The sequence below is a fragment of the Zootoca vivipara genome, chromosome 8 (genome assembly GCF_965207765.1).
Source record: "Zootoca vivipara chromosome 8, rZooViv2.hap1.1, whole genome shotgun sequence".
In the NCBI taxonomy this organism is placed as follows: domain Eukaryota; kingdom Metazoa; phylum Chordata; class Lepidosauria; order Squamata; family Lacertidae; genus Zootoca; species Zootoca vivipara.
The window spans coordinates 47,530,557-47,553,010 of NC_142591.1; the positions used below are offsets into that span (position 1 = coordinate 47,530,557).

Genomic DNA, 22,454 nt, shown 5'->3' on the forward strand with positions numbered 1-22,454 from the left:
AATTTCTCCCCTCCCCAGTCTTCAGCCCTCTGTGTCTGCATGTGTTTAACAGGTTGCAGCCACAAAAGGAGTTAGACTAGTGAAGGAGCCTTCCAAGCTCCTGGAGCCCTTGGCTCACCAACTGCTGGTTCTGGATCTGCAGTGAATGAAATTGATGAGAGTATGAACACAAATCCTTCTTTTTGCTGCAATTTTCTAGCTTTAGTAATACACACTATTGTGTATTACACAATATTAGGGACACAGGTGGCACTGTGGGTTAAACCACAGAGCCTAGGGCTTGCTGATCAGAAGGTCGGAGGTTCGAATCCCCGTGACGGGGTGAGCTCCCATTGCTCGGTCCCAGCTCCTGCCAACCTAGCAGTTCGAAAGCACGTCAAAGTACAAGTAGATAAATAGGTACCACTACAGCAGGAAGGTAAACAGTGTTTCCGTGTGCTGCTCTGGTTCGCCACAAGCAACTTTGTCATGCTGGCCACATGACCTGGAAGCTGTACGCCGGCTCCCTCGGCCAATAACGCGAGATGAGCGCCGCAACCTAATAGTCAGGGGTCCCTTTACCTTTTCCTTTACTATTAGGTCTGGACATAGGGATAAAGTCACTCATTTAAGCCTGGCTAACAAGGGCAGTGGAAGTGATGATATTCCAGCTATTTAAAATTTATTTAAAATTTTAAAAGATGATGCTGTTAAGGTGCTACACTCAATATGCCAGGAAGCTTGGAAAACTCAGCAGTAGCCAGAGGATTGGAGAAGATCAGTCTACATCCCAATCCAAAAGAAAGGCAGTGCCAAAGAATGCTCCAACTACCGCACAATTGCACTCATTTCACACACTAGCAAGGTTATGCTTAAAATTCTACAAGGCAGGCTTAAGCAGCATGTGGACCGAGAACTCCCAGAAGTGCAAGCTGAGGAACCAGAGACCAAATCGCAAACTTGTGCTGGTTTATGGAGAAAGCTAGAGAGTTCCAGAAAAACATCTACTTCTGCTTCATTGACTACGCAAAAGCATTTGATTGTGACTATGGCAAGTTCTTAAAGAAATGGGAGTGCCTGATCACCTCATCTGTCTCCTGAGAAATCTCTATGTGGGGCAAGAAGCTACAGAACTGGATATGGAATATCTGATTGGTTCAAAATTGGGAAAGGAGTACGACAAGGCTGTATATTGTCTCCCTGCTTATTTAACTTATATGCAGAATTCATCATACGAAAGGCTGGACTGGATGAATCCCAAGCCGAAATTAAGATTGCCGGAAGAAATATCAACAACCTCAGATATGCTGATGACACAACCTTGATGGCAGAGAGAGAGGAGGAATAAAGAACCTTTTAATGAGGGTGAAAGAGGAGAGCGCAAAATATGGTCTGAAGCTCAACATCAAAAAAACCAAGATCATGGCCACTGGTCCCATCACCTCCTGGAAAATAGAAGGGGAAGAAATGGAGGCAGTGAGAGATTTTACTTTCTTGGGTTCCATGATCACTGCAGATGGTGACAGCAGTCACGAAATTAAAAGACTCCTGCTTCTTGGGAGAAAAGCAACGACAAACCTAGACAGCATCTTAAAAAGCAGAGACATCACCTTGCCAACAAAGGTCCGTATAGTTAAAGCTATAGTTTTCCCAGTAGTGATGTATGGAAGTGAGAGCATGACCATAATGAAGGCTGATTGCTGAAGAATTGATGTTTTTTAATTATGGTGCTGGCGGAGACTCTTCAGAGTCCCATGGACTGCAAGAAGATAAAACCTATCCATTCTGAAGTAAATCAGCCCTGAGTGCTCACTGGAAGGACAGATCGTGAAGCTGAGGCTCCAATACTTTGGCCACCTCATGAGAAGATAAGACTCCCTGAAAAAGACCCTGATGTTAGGAAAGATTGAGGGCACAAGGAGAAGGGCACGGCAGAGGACGAGATGGTTGGACAGTGTTCTTGAAGCTACCAACATGAGTTTGACCAAACTGCGGGAGGCAGTGGAATACTGGAGTCCCTGGCATGCTCTGGTCCAAGGGGTCACGAAGAGTCGGACACGACTAAATGACTAAACAACAACAACAACAACAATGTAAAAAGAGGAAAGTGATTGCACTGAAGTGTCAAAAATATTTCTTTGTTGTTTACATTCTGGGGTATTGTTGGTTAAAATATTCACTTATGTAATTATGCAGTAATAACGAAGAAGTTGATTGTAACCAACCGTTGGTAGATTGTTGCTAACAAGTCAAACATGACAAACAATTTTGAAGCAATTATTGTCATGATAAGCCACATTCAATTGTTCAGGGCAGGAGTAATAGAAAGTGACAGTTGTGCATCTGGGATAGCTGTGTGGAAAATGTGATTGTTCCCTCATCACGGTGGACCAGTCACAACTCAGCATTGCATTTGCTAAATACATAATTCATGTCTAATAATATTTTCATTTACTGAAAGCAAATTACAGAGGAAAGGAAAACATAAACAAGCATACCTCCCTCCTCCCCACCAAAAACTCCCCAAACCAATTGGAAAAGGGATCAACAAGCATGTGCATTTAGAAAGTGTATGATTATTAGCTTTTTCTGTGTATGTTTTATTTTTTTTAATGACTTTTCAAACTGCTTGGAGCAGCAGCCAATCTAGGTATTGGTATATCAAGAAGATCATCTTAAAAATTACCCTACATTTATTTATTTTATTGTACTTTAACACCGCCATTTCTTCAAGAAGCTCAGCAGGGAAGGGCAGTGCTCTCCATGCCAACTGCAGCATCACAAAATCTCTGTGGGGCAGGCTAGACTGAAAGTGAATTCTCAGTGGTCTGTCCGCAAGCTTCATGATCAACTAGACCTTTGATCTCAGGTCTCTTCAGTTTTTGTCCCAAACTCATTAGCTACTAGGATCTTGACACATGCATTTCTATCTATCTGATTCCCCCCCACATATACTGATTGTATGGAGAGTGAATGGGCAGGTTCCCTGAGCCCCAAGGCTATGTACACTTGGCTGTATAACCTCTGAGCAGAATATAAGAGACTAGCAACTAGGGAGCTGTAACAGTAAGGGCACCAAAGCCTGCCCAGGAACAGAAATTTCCAGATCTAGGCAAGATAATGTGTAGACAAATGAAAATGTTTGAAATTAACATGATAACTGAATATCTGAGCGGTGTCACATAATGCCATCTATCACAATACCCATTTTGGCAATTCACTTCCCACCACAGGCTAGGCGCAGGCTGAATTAAATCCCTATCCAGAGTATCTGACTCTGCTGTCTGTTTCTCTTAGGATATGTTCCAGGATATACTAGAACGAACTGGTGCTGCCTGTTTGGTTGACTCTACCAGTCTGCTTATGCAGTATCCCTGATGAGGGATCCACTTCTGATTTTGTTCTAGGGAAGTCAGTACTTTGTTAAAGAGGTGAAAACATCCAAGCAATGCTTCTTATACTTTATGTTTAGAGATTGCAAGGGACATTTTTCTTGTGAATAGGAACTTCAACTTGCCGTTTCAAGTGGCAGTCAAAGTCATACCTGCCAAGTCTCCCGCTGAAAAATGCAGGATCAGCAGTGGCGCGGCACTGGAAGTTGCGTAGAAGCAACTTCCGGGGCCGCTCTTCCCATGTGTGGGCACTGGAAATTGGGCAGAGCGGCACCGAAAGTCGCTTCTATGCATGCTCGATGGCCATCTTGGTGACGGCCGCCGGACATGCGTAGAAGCGACTTTCGGTGCCGCTCTGCCCAATTTCCAGTGCCCACACATGGGAAGAGCGGCACCCAAAATGGAGGCTCCCTGGCAGGTAGGAAATCCGGGGGATTTCCGGGATTTTTCTCTATTCGGGAGAACAGCAGGAAACGGATTAAAATCCGGGGGTTTCCCGCGAAAAACGGGATACTTGGCAGCTAAGGTCAAAGTACTTGTTTGTAACTTACTTATTATTGGCCTTGAAAGTACCATCCTTGCAAACTTGGAAGAGCTGGGGAATGCAACCCTTGGCTCTTTCAGAAGAAAGGGCAGGATTTAAATTCACTAAATAATAATTTGAAATAATGACATAAAAGTAAAAAGGGAAGAAATGTAAGAAGGAACATGTGTGAGCACAGTGTAAGAATTTGGGAACCTCAAAAGAAAGGAAGTATCAGCAGATCTCCTTTATACTATAAGCTTTTCTGTTGAGGTTGGAGTGAAATTTCTATATACTATAAGCCAGAGGATAGCAAACTGCATCTCAGGAGTCCTACTTATCTCTAAGGACAAGCATCTATTCCTGCTATGGCAACTGACCTGATTCAAAGAGCAATTCACTCTTCCTTACAGACAATCCTTAGTGTTTTGTCACCAGCTAGAAATGTTGCAGGTTATCCGATGACTTCAATATCTATTGCTTTATCAGTAATACTTTATCTGTCTTCAGCTGAACAATCATTCCACTGTCACTTATATTAGCCACAAAGAAATAGTTAAAGTGTCTGCAACATGTGCTACAAATGTGTTGGTAGGTGATAGTTATTTAGTGTTTTCTTTTACAGTTGATATTAATTTGTGAAACTCACACTGCACCTCAGAAAGCTCAATGGACGCTACTCATTTCTTTGAAGAAACTGAATATAATTTAAGTCAGTGAAGTAATGATATATGCCAGCTTCACTTAAATTATTCACAGGTGACAAAGGCATTAATTTTCTTCGACACAGTGATATTATTTACTCCCAGTATGAAGAAACTTTTGTGATGTTGCTATGAAAAAGATAACACTTCAATTAATTTTCAGTTCAGCCCTAAGGCTTATTCTGAAACATGCAGATGTAAATGTTCAATTTCTTTTTCTTTGTGGACAAAAGAATTCAGTGCTTGTGAAAGGTGGCATACTGACAATCATGGAGGCAGAGAATGTATTTTTATTTTCAGAGCTGGTGCTGCACAATAGAAGCAGGGAGGTTCTCTACATTATTCTGCCAGCTTACTTTAGCCAAGGCACTTCATAAACTTGATTGTCTGGTCCGCAAATTTTAATGCAACAGAAGCAGCAGAAAGCCTAAGTAACTATCTTAAATTCTGACATACAACATAGTTTGTTGTCACCATAAGACATGTTATTTAGGTAGATTCCTCCCCCCATGTTCAATTTTTAGTGCATGCACTACTTAAAGGTAAAGGTAAAGGGACCCCTGACCATTAGGTCCAGTCGTGACCGACTCTGGGGTTGTGCGCTCATCTCGCATTATTGGCCGAGGGAGCCGGCGTATAGCTTCCAGGTCATGTGGCCAGCATGACAAAGCCGCTTCTGGCAAACCAGAGCAGCACATGGAAACGCCGTTTACCTTCCCACTGTAGCGGTTCCTATTTATCTACTTGCATGTTGATGTGCTTTCGAACTGCTAGGTTGGCAGGAGCTGGGACCAAGCAACGGGAGCTCACCCCGTCACAGGGATTCGAACCGCCGACCTTCTGATCAGCAAGCCCTAGGCTCAGTGGTTTAACCACAGCGCCACCAGTCACAAATACAACTGCAGCAGATAATAGGAAATCTGAAATGTACCTAATTTGTATAGAACACTTGTGCAGATCTCAGGTTTTGAGAAGGTTTTCTTCATTTCAATGGAGAAGAGTTTTTATCTGATGCATAAGAACCCCCAAAGCTGTGTAAGAATGGTGCTTTGTGCTGATCAAACTGTTATATCACAATTCATATGGCACATTAGTTTATTACAAATGGATTACTTCCTAAAACTAGGTATCTAGGAACTGCATATACCCAGCCTTAAACACGCTTTCATACATGTAATAGCATTTTCATGCACACAGGTATGTTTAGATTTGGGGTAGTAGTGATTCTTTATAATGAGCGATTCATGTTACCATTCTGTTCTAATCATAGGTGCATCACAGTCTCATGCTACTGGTGACTTTGATATCATTAGGATTTCTCCTGAAAGGTCTGGAATCCAGTATGATCACTTTTCAATTTTATGGCTTTCTTTGAAATTCAGATAACAATAGGAACCTCTGACTGAATTTTCTACTTCTAGTTATTCTCAGGGCTACTGCCCTTTGTCCATCCCCTGAATTTAAGAATCATCCCAACCTCTTTTGTGGGTTCCGAGGAGTTAAGAAGCTGTGCCTGCCATAGCAAGTAGTCAGAAGTAGGCCATAGACCAGGTGAGTCAACAAAAAACAATCTCTCTACATCACTAGGAAGAGATGCACAATTTTTATTCTTGCAAGCACAGCTAGGTCCCACTTCTTAATCTTAACCCTCTCAGAAAGTCTTATATTTTCAGCAATGAACCCTTGAATAGGGAATTGTCCTCGCAAAGCACAGGTGTTTTGTTTTGTTTTGTTTAAAAAAAACCCTTACATGGCAAGTCTATTGTTTTCCATTTAAATTGTTTCCATTTAAATTGTTTTCCATTTAAAAACAATACAGTAATGAACTTTGTTTTCAGACAAGGAATTTTACTGAACCTGCTTTTAGCTTTTACTTCCAGGTAGCCCTAGTGGCTCTAACACACTAATATTGTGAGCTGGAATTCCCCCAAGGTAGAAAAGAGAAACAGAGCCCCAGCTGCTAGGCTGGAATGCAGCTTGTGAGTAAGTGACAGAGAATTCTATCAGAATGAATTAGTTTAGGGCAGGATAGGAAGCCACAAGGGAGAATAGTCAAAGATTTAAGTAGATTCTTGAAGTGGGCATATTGTGTGCCTGCCACCTAGAGGGGCAGAAGTATAGAAGGGTGCACTGACAGAGCTATGACACTGAAAAAAAATGATGGCAGCTTTAAATGAACACTAGGAAATGGAAGGAAGTATTTTAGTGGAGTGCATCTGTACACTGGTCTTAACAAATTGTGTTACGCTATTCTCTGTACAACAGCAAAGAATTTAAACCTTCATACTTAGAGAAGTAGTCTTAGGCTTTATTACAAGGTTTCACTGCATCCTTGCATTTATAATAGCCATTCCCATGCACTGCATTAAGTGCATTGAGTTGGGGAGTGGGGTGGCACATGCTGTTATCCTTCCCAACCTTCATGTATTCAGCTGAATTTCTGCATGGATGCTACATTCATAAAACAGTTTGCATGTAGGGCTTTCTTTGCATTACCGAGAAGCTGAAACACAAATGACCTCACTTGTTTCCCTCCATACACATTCAGTGTTACAGGTGAAGGGGGCACACATATACTAGTTTCCCATTCATTCATATACAGTAGTTCTCAGGTCTTGGCCTATCTCTGATAGGGGATGTTGCTAGGATGCAGGATAAATAAAGTTCAAAAGGGTAATAGATGTAGTCGAGAGCAGCATGGCAGTCAGGCGCTGGACTGCTATATTTTAGTACTGGGGGGACAAGATCTTGCCTCCAATTGGACACTCATCTCCCTTAGATCACAGACTTGGAACCACAATTGCTTCCATTTACTTAAAATGAACCCTAATCCACTCCATGCCAACCTCAATTTTACACGAAAAAGACTAATAAAGTATATTGTGGATACCATCACTACTAAAGCAGACTCTATGTCAGAAGCAAGACTGAAAGTCCTCTGTTTGACTTCTCTGCTACTACAAGCTTTTTTTCATGAAGTCCTGCTTTTTAAAAATTTTTGCTAGTGTTTAGAAGGGAGATGTATATTTTTCAGTAACCTTGAAGACTCATGGGAATCTGTGGCCCTCATTATTTTGTTGGACCATCACTCCCATCACCCCTGATCATTGGCCATGCTAGTTGGGGCTGACAGGTGTTATAGTTCAACAACATCTGGAAAACCACAGATTCCTTGATGTACATTTAGTGCCTCTATGTATGGTTGTTTTGCCTCCATGTACTGCAATGTCTCCATGTGAGTACTTCATATTTCCCCATAAAAATAAATGGCAGTTTACTTTTATGAAAGAAACTAAAGGCGTGCACATTTGGAGATGCCATTGTCTCTTCATAACATATGTTATATATAAGGCTGAATATTTTTGCATCTTTGGGAAGTGGCACAAAAGTGAGCCATGTAAATCATTTAGACACAAAACAGTACTTAAAGTTGTCTACAGACACAATAAATGTGCACAGATCAGAAGCATCATAATGAATAAGTAGCAGAAATGGCTTTGTTTACTACCCTATACCCCACATCATTGACAATGAACAAAAGAAAAAAGGAACTGATCAACAAAACTGAGCTTTATTTGCCGAAAAGTAAGCTTACCATCTTGCTGGCCCTGGAGATTCTGCGGACTTTGAATTCTTTCTTCAAGATTTGAACTGAGGTCAGAGTTCACAGCAGACATCCTGGTGGAGTCACTCAGATCAAATTCATCACTTTCTATAGAGCTTTCATCCTGAAAATATAAAATTCTGTATTACAAGCATATTAACAAATGTCAAGATAATTTTCGGGCACAGTGTTCATATAGATTAGGGTTTACCAAGCAATTACTTGGTTTTGTTCAGCCTAGAACTGACAACCTAAAATGCTTTGATTCTTTGTTATTTAACTAAAAGATCTATACAAAAGTAATTAACTGACTGTTGTGCCCAGTTACATGTGCTTAAATCCAATTGATGAGTGTAAATAGACTCAGGATTACAGCTACTGCAGAGAAGGGCATGGGAATTTGAGTGAAGAGAAGCAGAATTTCTATAAGTAACTGAGATACTATGATTGATAATCACTGATTATCAAAATAGAACAGTTCCAGATAGCTGAGGTACCCTCACCACAGCTCCCCCCCATTTCATAATATGAAACACGACAGTGTAAAGGTTTAGTGTCTCTGTACTGAACAACTCTCTTTGCACTGCGTAATGACATGTTGCACTTTTTCAGTTTATGAGAGATTCCAAGAGGAATTCTGCTTCCCCATGTGAAATACGTTTTTTCCAAAATTAATGTGGTTATCAAGATGCTTATCCCACCCCAAATTCATAACGGCAAAGTTTGGAGTCCAGATTTCCCTTGTTAAGAACTTCCAAGCTAATTATGAGCTGAGCTTAAACTTCTAAAAAAGTTGGGCTCTGCTCATAATTAGTAAAGGCTTGGCTCCTGGCACCAGCCCTGTCCATTGCTGCAGTCCTCTTCCCTTTCCCACTGAAACCTATTTTGTGGCAGTATCAACAGTGAGGAGAAGGGTTGCTGCTGCCGCTGCCTTTATTAGGCTCTGCAGCAGCACGGGGAAATGTTCTGGGCACAAGAAAACTGGTGTCCAAAAACATGTTCAACAAGATTCCTGGAGGCCAAAGTTTCTTTAAGCGAATGACTCCTTACTAGGGACCCAGACACCCCAGGAAGGTGTTACTCCAGGGATCATGGAGCCAACAATGCTATTCCTGCAATCAAGGTCACAAGAGTATACCTTTGTTGCATCTACCAAGTAAATTGTGGTGGGTGGGGAAGAAAGGAAGGTAGTGGATTGGGACTCATCAGGAGCTTGTGGAGGCCTGCAGTCCTTGTTATATTCCTCCAGGGTCTGAAGACCTTGTCAATCTCCAATAACACTATTGGGAGCATGCCAAACCCAGAGCCCCCCAATTCAAAGGTACAATTTTGAGTCCAATTTGAACCAAGACAAATTTATTCATTTTAAGTATGTCCTTTCTGAATCAAGCCCAACTCATTCATCAGTAGCAGTATTTTACACCATTACATATGTTTGCAACCTGGCAAAGGGGACAAAATGCCTAAAGATTAGCCTAATTTACACTGAGCTGTTAATAGGCTCTGTACGCACAAAGGCCTTCTGGGCCATTGTGCACATTTGGGAGGGGGGAATGGCTGCTATTGGGGCATGGCATGACACAAAATGACTATTTTGGGGGCTGGTGTAATGGCTGCCACATCTAAAGAGCAAAAAAAGGAGAAAGGGTCACAAAATGGTGTGGCCATGCTCCACCCCCAATCACTCCATCCATGGAAAAAGACACCTACATCGGCCACTACTATACTCACAGAGGGAAGCGGCTTGTAGCTGTTTTCAGGTAAGCCCATATCTGGAGATCCACTAATATTGGAGGCAACCTACCAGAGCAAAATTTACCAGAGGCCCCTTCAAACCTTTAAATAAAAACTCTTTAATTAAAGAGTTGACTTTTTTTCTCTTCGCATAGATTGCTCCTGCTAGACAGTGAGTAAGGTCAGAAGCTCTTACATAAAACAGCTACTGGCTACTGATGTCCAGTCAACTGTATTCTACTCAGAGTCACATTTTTCTGAAATTCCCCTCTTCCACCAGCAGTATTCAGTTGTTAAATGTGTTCCATGATGATAGGATGCAGGAGCAAAGCCAGTAGACTTGATAAATAGGACCTGCAGCTAACAGTAGCAGTATGGAGTCTTGTTATTATTATTCAGTTCCTGTTTACTGGTCCAGTTAGTCAGCACTCCTCCACAGTGGTCTGCCCTAGGGGTCGCCAACAGGGTGCTAAATGAGACCTAGAGTCCAGCACCTGGAGGGCATCACATTGTCTGCTACTGGTAGGAAGGGAAGGAAATAGAGCAGGGTTAGCCAGTATGGTTGGCCCTGTGCTGCTCACCTGACCTCCCTCTGGCTGAGTTGCTGGTGCATTCCAGGATGGAGAGGAGTGGGGACCAAGACAGTGCAAAGTCAGTGTGGATCAATCCACCTAGGTTTCTGACCATCAGTATTTTGTAGCTATTCTTGAGATCTCCCCATTCAAGTTTTTACTTCAGATATTTTTGTTTACTTCTGCACTTCTCCCACATCCTGGGAAGCTGCTGATACCTCCCTGTTGTCTGTGAAAGGTGCCATTTTAACTACATAAGCAATGGCACTCAAAGCCTGAACATATTAAATAGAAGGAATGGTGGTGGGATTATGGTAGAAGATGCCAGTCTACTTTGCCTTTCTATCACATGTAGCACAATACTAGACACATCTACACTGAAACTGGTCTTACTAAGTTCAATGGGACTTATTCTTAGGTAAGCAGGTACAGGATTTCAGCTTAAGCCTTTCATCAACTAGCTTGCAAACATGAAACCGAACAGAAAACATTACATAATTCAATATGATCTTAATAACTGCAAATATCTTACATGACCTTTGAGACCCTGTCCAAGCTGCAAGTGACCCTATCCATCTAATTATTCTACTAAATTGTCAGATGGTTTAATGTAAATCAGAGAAAAGGCAAAAATACTAAATCAGTTTTCCTTTAATTCTCCCAGATAACCAGATCAACTCTTCGTTAAATGTCTTCTGCTTATCCCACTCAGAAAACCCCTACTCAGAAAAGCTATTAAGCATGCTTAGCTTTAAGCATATTCTGAAATCCCACTTGCATAAGGCCAGACTCAAGGGTTTTGCTGTAAATTTAAGTAGCGGCTCACTTTTGAAGCTGCGCTAAAGTGCTTTATTTGGCAGGGATCATTTAAACACATGCACACTAACATACACACTAACAAACCATGTGAACTGAACAAACTAGGTTCAAGACCTAAGCATGCTAGTTCTTAAGACATCTACAGAAATTTCTGATGGACTTGGTTGATAATAACTCCTAAATGCACATGCTCTCTCATACCCTTCCCAGGCTTCAGTACTGCCTCCAGCAATAGCTTTTACAGTTTCACTATACATATAATATTAAGCCAAACCATGACTTAGATGAATGAACAAATATGTATGCTTGGCGAGGAGGTCACAGCTGCTTTGTATCTATTCTCGTTCTGCTGCTGCACTGGGTTGAGTTAAGTCATGGTATGGCTAGTTGGTCATCTGAACGTGGGCTTGTGGTTTAGCTCTCCCAGAAATGCCAAAGTTGTACAAATCTTGGCTAGAGGTCATGGTTTGTCTGGAGACAGCTAAGCCCCATGTTCAGATGACATGATGAGAATCCCAAGGATCAGATGGAGAGTCCTAAAGGGCCACAATTGCCTTCCTGACCTCCCACTTCTGCCTTGAAATTGAACTCTTGAATATATGCCATCTAAAATATTTGAAGAATAAACATTAACATGAGCCATCAAAATAGCTCTTCCATACTTGAGTATTGTTAAGAAAAAGCAGATCAAGTCAAGCCCAAGAAGGGAGTGAACAATCCAGAAGAATGTCCTTCCCAACTACCTTTCCCCTTCTCTCTCATTATTTGAACATGGGGAGACAAAACCATAGAAAACCCCATATGATCAGCTCTCAAGATTGAATATGTCACATACTCTATGTAGAATCATAAACTATAAATAGCAAGGTATGATTTCAAACCTATGATTAAGTGAATGTTTTCCATTCCTCCTGTGTCATTACAGCAAATGAAGTTGTAGCTTTAAAAATTACTCTTAATAGTAGACTAAACAAATTGCTAATGTAATAAGGTAACCGTAGATGAGCGTAGTCCACCACTACTGTTACTGTGAATTAGTCTTAGATATTTACCTCATCTTGCTGAGAATTTAATAACTGTAGCTTCATGTGCTTCATGTAGGCCATTGTGATTGGCATGTTGTAATCAATCATGCTGGTAACCAAAGTTGGGGGCTTCCCATTATCTGTAAGAATAAACATAGATTATGTATGCTTTTATGGTTATGGAGTTTTCTATAAACAAAATAATTACAAATAAATGGTATATAGTACTTTCTACTCTGGGTGTGTTTCATCAAGGAACCCTGCTTTACAGCTGCCATGATGTGTGAACTGGGTCTTCTGCAAAAGTCCTATGTGACAATGTTTTGGTGGATTTTAGCATTTACTTATTATATTCATATTCCCCCTTTCTTCCATGATGACACTCAAAGCACAAGGTTTTCAGGCATTATTTCATCCAGTTACAAGTCAATCCAGATATCTTTAGCATCTGCAAGGTCACCATATTATGTGCCAGAATAATAGAATAGCCTGATTTAACTAGCATTCTAACTGTGCTAGCGAATAAGTCCAGCAAGGGGAAAGACTGGATGGAATGGATAGGGGCAAGGAATGCTTCCTGTGTCATTCAAGGACGAGAAAAGGCTTCTGAGAAAATTTACTCATTTATCAAATTTCTTTGGGCTTCCCTCAAAATTTCTCCTGAGGAGGAATCGCCTCATTACTCTAAAATATTTACTTTAGTTGGAATTCTAATGGCATTAGTACTATGTATAGGTTTGTGTGTGCATAATAATAATAATAATAATAATAATAATAATAATTTATTTATATAGAGGACTACAAAGGGGGTATTGTGCTTTGTCTCAAAATATACATTCAGTATAGGGCTCCTTGGTACTTTAAATGAGCCCTCATTTTTACCTTTATTTATTTGTTTATTAAAATAATTTCTAACTTGCCTTCCTGGACATTCCACACACACACCACCACCACCCCACAAGTTGCTTCACACACACAAAAATCCATGAAGTCACATAAACAATTAATGGAACAATCCCCCTGTTAAATGAACAGCAGCAAATAAAAATGAGTAAGAAACTACATTAGTCTGATCGTCACCCTGCCGAGGGCATCAACATTCATGAGAGCACATTCATGAGAGCAACATTCATGAGAGCCTTTACATTAGGGGTGATACAATCTTCATTTGCTGGCATCTCAGATTCCTGTAGTCCCTATTATCTTTGGTATTTTAAGCTGCTCCATCATGTTACCCTAACAGAAGGCATCTTTTTAGATAAATATTTTGAGTTTATAAATCCAAAACATTGTGACTATTCATGCCACTATCTCCTCCTTGGACACACAAAAGTGGACACACAAAGAGGAAGAGGGGGGGAGAATGTTTACCTCAGGTAAAATTACCTTTTTAGCAGGAACATTGTATTACGCATAATCCTTTGAGAGAATGCAGAAGACTACTATATTGTGACTTAAGTGAATGAGACAATATGACTTGTTGAACCGTTCTAGTGTACAATGTTTTATGGGTCTTCATTTAAACCAAGGAAATATAAATGGGCATTATGAATAAAATTACTTTACATCCCACTATTTGACACTAAAGTTACCTTTGTGATCTGCTCCATCTGGGTTTAAATGCATTCTTTTCTGGCACTCTGAGCAGCTCATTAGAAATCGTGTCACCGCTTCTCTTGGTAGAAAGGCATAGGTCTCTGAAATCTGAAATGAATAGCAAAATATAGGCATCATAAAAGTTGATTGAACACGATTTAACAGAACTCATCATTGTATTTCTTTAAAAAGTGTTGTTGTTTAGTTGTTTAGTCGTGTCCGGCTCTTCGTGACCCCATGGACCAGAGCATGCCAGGCACTCCTGTCTTCCATATTATAATTGCATGCGCTACACAATTTTTTTTAAAAAAACAACAACAGCAATTTAATCTGTCTGTTTATCAAATAAGGATATGTTTATAAACTGGCTGTTGACAAAGCCTTCAGTTTTGGCTGAATTATTTCAATTTAATAGGGGGCTTTCTGGAAGTTACCCTTAGAAAACCACTGGGGATACCTTGGACTCTTCCAGACGTCCTCTTTAGTTAGCATTCGTGGTGATCTGTGGTCACGATGCTATGGGGTCGGGGTGCCATATACTTTCAATACTGTCTGCACCTGTAAAGGTTTTTGGGGTTGGTCACACTGCTTCTTTTTTCATTTATTGCATATCCAGTAACTTTCTGCTGAAATCCTGTAACTTTTAATAGCCCAAATGTCCCCCTTTAATTTTGTCCCACTTTCTGTGCTATAGCCCCCCAGAGAGAAATAATGTAGTGTACCTGGGGAAGTTAATAACTAATAAAGCAGAACAAGTCCACCACTGATGCACTATTATTGGGGCAAGAACATGTGGCAGAATATACCTGCAATAAAACACCAATCTGCTAGGGCCCCTTGTTCAGATCTTGGGGAAATGATTTGCCAGTGATAGCATTCTTCAGGGTTCAGAACAAGAACACACACACACACACACACACACACACGTACAAGTCTCTAAAGTTAAAACTCCTGTGTGGGAGTCTCTAGCACACATTCATTTAAATGGATTTGTATGAACACTAAGGTGCCATCATGCAATGCACAGTGTGATTTTACACAGCATATTTTGAACTTTTAACAGCATAATGCCAGGCAATTATGTTTTATAGCCCATGTGTGGATCTTCAAAAGAATATTGGCATGTGGAGTACTCCTGTTCAGAATTACAGCCAGTCATGCCTTCTTCTAGCATAAGCCAATCCATTCTCCCTTCCTACCATTTTTGCACCCCAATAAACAGCATTATTTGTGCTCATTCCTCATGGGGCTACTTAAGAGTTTTGTTTTCCTAAAGATTTTCCTAAAGAAAATTTGGGGTTCTTCCAAGCCTTCAAATACTTTCATCTTGTGAGTGGATGGTGTTGTTCGGTTATATAGGCATCCATGGTTGCAGAATCAGTTCAAAGTAAGTTGACTCTTTAACCAAGGGAACCCTCACCACCATGGCTTTTAAAGCAATGAGATGGACAGTTTGATAAAGAATATAGCAGGTGAAGTACAGATTTTAACAGTGTGTAATGGGGGAAGGTATGGGGCTTGCAAAGTGATCTTTGGTATGAGAATAGAGTATGAACAGGATGCATAGATTTTCACCTGTGAAATACTGGAGGGCAGGGGCATTGTTAGAGGATGACCTAGTGGGCCCCAGGCCTGCATCTTTTGTGCCAGGCCCCAGAACTCCTGGCCCTTTCCCTCCTTTTAAAATGTATAGTTAAAATCAGGGGTCCCCAAACTAAGGCCCGGGGGCTGGATGTGGCCCAATTGCCTTCTAAATCCGGCCCACGGACAGTCCAGGAATCAGCATGTTTTTACATGAGTAGAATGTGTCCTTTTATTTAAAATGCATCTCTGGGTTATTTGTGGGGCATAGGTATTCGTTCATTTTTTTTTTCAAATTATAGTCCGGCCCCCCACAAGGTCTGAGGGACAGTGGACTGGCCCCCTGCTGAAAAAGTTTGCTGACCCCTGGTTAAAATGATTCTTTAAAAAACATTATAACTGAGCTTGTCACAACATACTGCCACTGAAATCCCACCCATCATCTTAATTTTCCCAGAGGCCTTTATTTTATTTTTAATATATTCAAAAGCAGCAGTTCTTGTCAATTGTGTTTCGGGTGGAGGGCTCAATAAACGTACAGTGTACCAGAACCAGAAAGTCATGTTGGGACACCATAGCTCAAAGTAGGGCTTGACTAGCGATGGGCAAATATGTCAATTTCAGATTCTCTTGGTTTCTCATTTTTCCAATCTAGGATTCTCCACATTTCCACATTTGTTTGTCAATAATAATATAAATAATAATAATATCCTCATGAAAATTAATCTGCATTTTAGTGTGAATTTCTTGTAATAGACTTGTTTTATGCATTTTTTCTGATATACACATTTTTGCAAAGCTCTTTGCCCAATGTAATGCATTTTTGTGTGCTGTTTTAGCTAACACATACATATAAATGCATAACATATACATTTTACCCTAGAATATTCATTTTTGTACACATTAGTTGATCAGAAAACTGCATTGCAAAATTCAGGGAAATGTGAATTTCAAAGAAAGGCTATGTTTCAGTTTCCATATTGTTCCAGAAAGTATGAATTAAGTAGGCTTGGCTTTAAGTATTAACTGAGTCAAATTTCTCCCTCATCTCTATCCTTTTTTTCCTTTCTGAAAGCCAGCCTAAATTTTCATCTAGACATATAATTTAAACTATGCAAATATTATGCAAACTCATGCAGTGTCTTTTTAAGTACCTTACAATGCCCCGTTGGAGGGAATGCTTTTTCTCATAAAATAAGAGTGTTACACAAACCTCTCTTTATATATTCCACTGTTCAAAACTGGAGACTGTCACTTATCACCCAGCAACATTGACAATCTCATTCACCATTCTTGAAGCTGCTGTTGACATAGCAATGGGGAGTTAGCAGCCAGGTAGGCACCCATCCACCATGGTTGGACCCCACTCCAGCAGAGAACCCCCCTGCCCCTGCCACCCATCAAGCAAGCAATTGCCATCCTGATGCTGTGGCACTCAGACAGAAGGAAGGCAGGTAGAAGTCATGCAACCATTCACTCTGCCAGTTCCACACTTTGCAGCAAGTAACAATCACACTAGATGCTGCCAAGCTGCTGCCAGGAAGACTAAATGAATGAATATTTAAAATAGAGATGGAAAATAATTAGAACCCTTATACATTCTTTAGCTGCACTTTTCAGAATTTGGCTGCACCGAAATTAATGGAGCATACCTTTGGATTCATTAACAGTCTGGATTTTGGGAGAGAATGCTTCATTTATTTTAATGGAACATTCCTGTTGGGTTCTCAGTCCACACAAGTAGGATGGCAATCTTGCATGGGAAACAATAGAACTAAGTCTCTGAATTGATACTTGTCCAATTCATTGAAATGTAATCTCACATTTCACAAATGCACATTAAATTTGCCTTCATAGCAGAACAATTACACCTGATTCTCTGAGAATGGTACAAAGAGAGGCTGTTTTGCTATCCTTCACTAACTACTCTCTCCATAGCACAGCATATTCGCTTGCTACAGAGGCAGCCAATGGAATTTGAGTATGTCTTCAGTGCTGTCTGGCCATAACCTGCTTTGTTTCAACCAACTTAACAAACCCTGGATCATTCTGCAATGGATACGTAACAAGAAGAATTGAAGTGACATTTCTCAACTCTCCACCCACACTCAACACAGCAGGTACAGTTGTACAAGATGTGCTTGTTGAGTCTTGCTAGCAGTGCTAGTCACCAAATAAGAGTGGTGGGAGGAAAATGGGAGCAGAGACAAGGTCATGCCTGCATCCATCTCTCTCTCTCTCTCTCTCTCTCTCTCTCTCTCTCTCTCTCTCTCTCTCTCTCTCTCTCTCTTCCTGCCCTCTCTAAGCATACAGGGATTCCACTGCAGGAGCATGCCATGGAAGTGGATGCCTATAAAGACATGTTGTGCTTTTCCTAAGAAAAGCATGATGCTTCCCTGAATGCATTCTGTAGTTTACAACTGTACTAAGAACAGCAATGTCCTTTGTGTCCTCAACTGGCTTCAAGTGGTTTATTTGGGTGCATTGTAGACTCCACTAACATACTTTCAAATTAAGCCTTTTCTTATCCATAACCAAGGCTGCTACAATATTTTATTTATAATACTGTTGACCTGGAGAAAATAAGAGGGTTTATATCTCTCATGGTGTTCTGAAAGAGGTGTGTATGTTGTACATATGAAGGACAATCATGTTGAAAATGTTTTCACTTGATTCAGCAACCAAAAAAACTAAAAAAGAGGAAAGAAATTCCATAGCTCCACAGGGCAGCTTGAACCACTATCAAGCCATTATAAAAATTGGACAAATAGCTCCTGATAGCTGCTTTAAATTTGCTCTGCTGCAACTTGAACCCATTGCTTATTGTCCTACCACTCACACTGCTTTCAGTAAACTTGTATTTGTCTATCTTCTATAGTGTGTGTTTAAAGCATGTGCACTCTTTTTATTCTATTCTTTTGTGCCATGCTTCTCAGTTCCGATGTCATTTTAACTGCTGTCTTCAAAATCCTCTCCAGTCTGATTATACCCCTTCATACTGGTATGCATCCCTCAAGATGTTTGGTTTTTAGCATATACAGTATACAATCTTCACTCATTGCTGAAATATACAGTGGTTTATTTACAGCATTGGGGAAATGATATTATGGCAGAAATCATGCAAGACCCATGGAAATGCATTTGGATGGCTAAGCCTTCTAATTCTTTTTGTCTAATCTTTAGAGAACTGTCATTAAAAGGTGTTTGGTCAGACTCATGTTGTTCGGTCAGACTCATGTTGGTAGCTTCGAGAACACTGTCCAACCACCTCATCCTCTGCCGTCCCCTTCTCCTTGTGCCCTCAATCTTTCCCAACACCAGGGTCTTTTCCAGGGAGTCTTCTCTCCTCATGAAGTGGCCAGAGTACTGGAGTCTCAGTTTCAGGATCTGTCCTTCCAGTGAGCACTCAGGGCTGATTTTCTTCTTGCAGTCCATGGGACTCTCAAGAGTCTCCTCCAGCACCTTAATTCAAAAGCATCAATTCTTTGGCGATCAGCCTTCTTTATGGTCCAGCTCTCACTTCCATACATCACTACTGGGAAAACCATAGCTTTAACTATACGGACCTTTGTCGGCAAGGTGATGTCTCTGCTTTTTAAGATGCTGTCTAGGTTTGTCATTGCTTTTCTCCTAAGAAGCAGGCATCTTTTCATTTCATGTCTAGGTTTACTAGTAGATTTACTAGTAGGTTTACTAGTTTACTAGTAATACTAGTAGATTTCAAAATCTGCAATTAGCAGGTAACCAGAATAAAGCATGTAAATTGATATTAAATGAGGCATAATCTTTAAGGATTATGCAAAAGACCGTATCCACAAAACTGAAGTTTTTTTTTTTGTTTTCTTAAGAACTGGGTTTTCACATGAAACAATTCTGAACCTGTCAAATACAATTTTTACAAAAGTGCTTTTGATGGTATTGTGAAAAAGAAAGCAAGTTACTCATACTTTGGCTGCACAAACAGAAAAGCTATGCTGTTGAATAGAGCAGGTAAATTGCTAGATGCTAGGAATGATGGCATACAACTACTTACCTGTTACAAGTGGCATCCACTATGAATCATCTGTTTGACTGCAAACTGCCCTACAGGAGTAATATATTTGAAGTGACTGTACTCTTGTGACCTATAGATTCCTCTCCCAAGTAGTTTCCCTATTTTGCAAAAATAGTTGTAAGCACAGAATCACATCATAAGGTACTGAGGGGCCGAGACTAAAGGCCAGCACCTAGATTGGTATCCATGGGCGGGAAGGTGTGTACAACATAATGTGGAACAACTGCTCTGTTTCCCTTGTGACACTTATAGGAGAACTAGAATTCATGCTGAGCTTGTTCACAATTGAAACCAAATCATGGTGTGGCATTACATGAGCATGTTTGGGGCTTATGCACTCAATCATCATCAGGTCTTGTGAAGTGCGTGGGGCTTCCCAAGTACATAGCTGCCAAGTCTCCCGTATTCCCCGGGAAACCCCCGTTTTTCCAGATGCCCCCAGCCGAAAAAACGGATTTTTTTTGTTTTCCCCCGGTTTATTCTGGCGCGGTGGCCATTTTGGAACTGGGCGGAGCATGCTCAGATGCTGCTTTGCCCAGTTCCAAAATGGCTGCAGCGTGACTTCTGGTGCGGTGGCCATTTTTGAACAGGGCAGAGCATTATCAAAAGTCGCTTCTGAGCATGCTCCGCCCAGTTCCAAAATGGCGGCAGCGCTACTTCCGGTCTGCTACTTCCGGTCCAGTCCCTTATTTCTCAGGCCAGAACTTGGCAGGTATGCCCAAGTACCATTGATGAGCTGATCGTTGGGTCTTGAAAAGTCCCATGTACCCACAAGTCTCCACAAGACCTGGTGATCAGCACATCATTACTGGGGAGCTCCAGTTCAGGTCAGTAAGATTAAAAAAGGCTACTCTCTACCTTGCTTCATGGCTCTGTATCCCTCTGCTCTTCTGGATTCAGGTCTTCTGACTAATTCCTGCCTGTTCCTCTCCAGCACAACTGCTGCCATATTGTTCTGCTGCTGTTTGCTGTTTCTCCCTTGTTTGTTTGACAGCTGATGATGGGGAATTGGGGAGGATTGATGTTCAGAGCCTAGTATTTTGCCTAAGCAGTCAGCTTGTTTGGCCTCAGGCTGGTCAGACTCTAGACAGCTTTTAAGCCAACAGCAGCCAAAGGAGAGCCTTTTTATTCACCCTTGCCTACAAAGCCCCATTGTGATGTAATTCAGAGGCATAATTCAGAGGCATCAGAGTGTGGGGGTGAGGTAGGTAGGGAGAAGAGAGTTCAAGAAAAAGACTGTTATTGGGATGAGGAAAGCTGAACCATTAAAGCTAGAACATCAGGAATGAAGTTCAGTAAAGGGTCACAGGACACCTTCTGAACAGGTCCTTTGCTAGTTGGAAAATGAAAGAACCATGCACTGAAAATGTAACCCCATTATCTTAACTTAATATTGTTTTCCTCTATATTATTTATATATTCTTAGTTAACTGCTACCACAAATAACTTTTGTTTCAAAAACTTCAATAAAAATAAAGTTTAAAACCCATAGGAATCAGTTAGATGTAAGCACATAGGTTTGTATAAGCATCATATATATTTATTTCTCAACCACTTATACAGACATGACATATAATGCCTTCCTGAACACATGAGAATATATAAGAAACAATACTGAAATATATTTAGCCAATGATTTTTACTCTGCTTTGATCCTGGTATGTCCTCATAATTTCCACCACAGAAACAAAGTCAGGTAACTCACTATTTGGACATAACATAATGTAGCCTATATAATTTCCCCTTAAAATTGGTAAGTAGGTAAAGGACCCCTGGATGGCTAAGTCCAGTCGAAGGTGACTTTGGGTTGCAGCGCTCATCTCACTTCAGGCCGAGGGAACCAGTGTTTGTCCACAAACAACACAAATTGGTAAGTAGCCAGAGATATTAGAGCATATCTACTGTATAGCTTTTGTAAAATGTTTTAATAGAAACCTATGTTATTAGGAATACATGGTTTGCTAAGAGTAAAAGACAAATTACAGTTCTAGCAAGGTAATCTTGATAACAGATTAGAGTTGCACAAGTGCTTTTGTTTTGTAAGGTTGTTTACTTACTGCTTTATAAGTTCTTTTTTGTCCTGCATGTTTTCTGATTTGTTCTCCATTGGGCCCCGTTTCCACATGCATGGAGTAGATTATGTCAAAGAAATCTTCAACAACAGCTACCCGTCTTAAAGACAGTTTCTCATCTACGCCAACTCCATCCTAGGGGGGGAAATGATAGGGAGCACAAGATGAATAGATAAAACTACCAGGAAAACACATCCTGTTACTTAGAGTTGATTAGATAAAGACCCTTGGCACTGACATCTAAAGATCCCTATCCAAGAGTAATACTTAGCAGCTCAATCAATGACAGCAACATTATAATTGCACAATAAATAAAGAATTCTCTGAATAAGATTCTAAGTGGGGAGGAAAACCTTCAAAAATGGATAATTTGGGTTATCTTAGCTTTTCACTGATGGCGATTTCCATGTTATTTAAAGCACTTCAAACTTGCAGGAAGTTGATGCAAAATCAAAAAAGCATTTTTAAAACTGTGTTATAAACATGTTCACTAATTCTTAAGTGGAAAAATAATTGCTTCAGTTACACTGAGGTCTGGCCACAAATTTGTAAAAAACAACAGTACCCTATTTGTAATATCATTCTGGTTATGAAAAGATATAGTTAAAGAAAAGAGGCTGCATCTTTACTTCTGACCAGAATAAATATAAAGTATGCCTATGTATAACCACATCCTCACAAGGAAGAGGAGTTAGAAAGTTTCATCTAGCGTTTGTATGCAGAAATGCTGCACATATATTTATATTTGAAATAATAATAAATCATTATGTGGTCTCATACCCACCAACATTCCTCAGAT

The 22,454-nt window shown here is 40.5% G+C and overlaps 1 protein-coding gene across 2 annotated transcripts in view; it reads right to left on the reverse strand.

Moving 5' to 3' along the window:
* Positions 1–22,454, reverse strand: part of NOL4 (nucleolar protein 4) — a 130,908-nt gene that overhangs the window by 71,789 nt on the left and 36,665 nt on the right. For both annotated transcript variants that reach the window (XM_060277846.2, XM_060277847.2), the window contains exons 2-5: positions 21,641–21,790; positions 13,945–14,056; positions 12,380–12,492; positions 8,194–8,326 (exon numbers count right to left, since the gene is read on the reverse strand). In XM_060277846.2, the coding sequence (XP_060133829.1) occupies positions 8,194–8,326; positions 12,380–12,492; positions 13,945–14,056; positions 21,641–21,790 (508 nt within the window). The remainder of the gene's footprint in view (positions 1–8,193; positions 8,327–12,379; positions 12,493–13,944; positions 14,057–21,640; positions 21,791–22,454) is intronic.